The sequence below is a fragment of the Trypanosoma grayi genome (genome assembly GCF_000691245.1).
Source record: "Trypanosoma grayi strain ANR4 Tgr_1710_V1, whole genome shotgun sequence".
In the NCBI taxonomy this organism is placed as follows: Eukaryota; Euglenozoa; class Kinetoplastea; order Trypanosomatida; family Trypanosomatidae; genus Trypanosoma; species Trypanosoma grayi.
The window spans coordinates 336-2,333 of NW_008827328.1; the positions used below are offsets into that span (position 1 = coordinate 336).

A 1,998-nucleotide genomic window follows, 5' to 3' on the forward strand; every position below is an offset into this window, starting at 1 on the left:
CGCACACCGTACAATATTCCTACAAAACTCAGACTAATTTTTTTTTCTTTTTTTTTCCTCCTAAGAAACACAGCATTCACCCTTCTTCATTTATTTGTGCAAGCAAGGGGGAAAAAGCCTTGGACAAGCTTCAAAACGCGATACAGGGTATTTCTTTTTGCACCTTGCGTTGAAAAACCAACCCGTTTTTTTTTCCACCCGGGAGCGAATATAAAGGCTTCAATCTGAAAGAAGCAGTTATAAAACAAGCCTACTCCATCGTCGCTTTAGCTCACACAGAGCAGCACCATCTTATCCAAACGCTACGCGGCTACACCGTAGATGGAGGCTCCTGTACCAAATACAGTTGCAACCACACCAGCAAAGAAGAGTAGATATGTGCAGACGTAGTTCACTATTCCAACCTCTTTCAGACCCCATTTCCCACAATACATCCGGTAAGCCGCTGGGAGGCAAAATCCTAGAAGGCCACCACAAAGACTTCCAAGAAGTCCAAACACAGTGTTCAGCACAGGAATGAAGAGTCCAAGGAGCAGAGCGCAGAGAGCCATAGTGCCGCAAAAGAGACAATTCTTCCATGGCGCAAGTGTCTTCACCTCCCACCCGATGATGTAGTAGCAACAATCACGAGCAGGCTGCATGCACAACGAGAAACCCACACACAGCTTGAACACGATCCCTACGTAGGCAATGGCCATCATCAGATCATTTCGGACATCGTAAAACACAAGGACGGTGTCAGTCACTTCGTCTCCAAAGTCCGCATAACCAAAGAAGCCAGCGATGATGTACGCGATGCAACACAGGGTCATGCTGCACGCTGTGTGGAGTGTCATGCGTTTTGCACTCGGCTTTCGCATCTCACCGTAGACAGAGAAGCAGTTCATGTGGCACAGGTACGAAAACATGAAGATGGAAAGGCCCTCGATCGCATTGTTCCCAGACTTGAACATCGCAATATCATCACGTAGTTTTCCGCCCTTAAATCCGTTTTTGGCAGAATGCACCACAATACAGATGATGAAATAGCAGATGCAGATAACTCCAGCGGCAGAGGCGTAGCGCAATGAGTTGATTTCCTTCGGGAGCGACAGGGAAAACATGCCCACAAGCCATATCATGCTCGTCAGTGTACGGTTCCCGGCCTGGGAGCGGAAAAACTCCGGAACAGACGGATCCGCTAGCACAGGCTCCAGGAGACGGCCAATGGCAATGACGTAGCCCACACATGTGCCGAAAGTAAACAGCCACGTGAGCATGACAGTGAAGTAATCCCATCCCGGACCAAATAGGTTCTTTGAGAGGTCGGCGTAGGAATTATAACCGGTCAGTTCAACTGCCTGCATCATCAGTCCAACGGAGTATACCGTGAATACCGTCACCAGCACAAGCAAGATGATGGAGGACACAACACCGCTCATTTGGAAGGCCGCCGCCAAACTGATCACTCCGCCCCCAAGTGTAGCGCTGGCAAGGTTGAAGGTCGTCGACAGAAGACCGCCATACGGGATGATAGAACCCAAACGACTCAGAAGGCTTCTTGAACCATCACTTTGTTTGCGATCACTGCCACTACTATCGTCAGCAGCAAAAGCAGACGCCATCACCGGTGTTTTCCTTGGTTCAACATCGCCCTGTACCATATCTGTTCCGTCGTCAAGGTATTCCCTTTGTTCACTCATTTTCTACGAGACCGTGAAGTCACACTTTATATTTATTCTATTACAAATCAGAAGGCAAAAACGATGATAGTTGGCACCAACAAAGCACCGAACAGCAGAGAATTATGCTCAGGAAACATCCGCACCTCTCCGGGGCCATGATTCTCAGTTGCTCTGTATGATCACTTAAAGTTCTCATTTTCACTGTATTCATTATATATTATGAGCCTAAGCGGCAACAGAACTCTCGAACAAGAAACATAAAAAAAAAGCGCAAGAGATTCTGGCGGTTTCATCGTGCACCAAACAATTATGCAACTTTGCAGCTTTATATATA

General features: G+C 47.4%; 1 protein-coding gene across 1 annotated transcript; it reads right to left on the reverse strand.

Moving 5' to 3' along the window:
• Positions 1–302: 302 nt before the first annotated feature.
• DQ04_17101000 (amino acid transporter) lies at positions 303–1,682 on the reverse strand (the record flags this gene model as incomplete). Its single annotated transcript, XM_009317548.1, has 1 exon — positions 303–1,682. One exon carries the CDS (start codon positions 1,680–1,682, stop codon positions 303–305), a length of 1,380 nt encoding a protein of 459 aa, XP_009315823.1.
• Between the last annotated feature and the right edge of the window lie 316 nt (positions 1,683–1,998).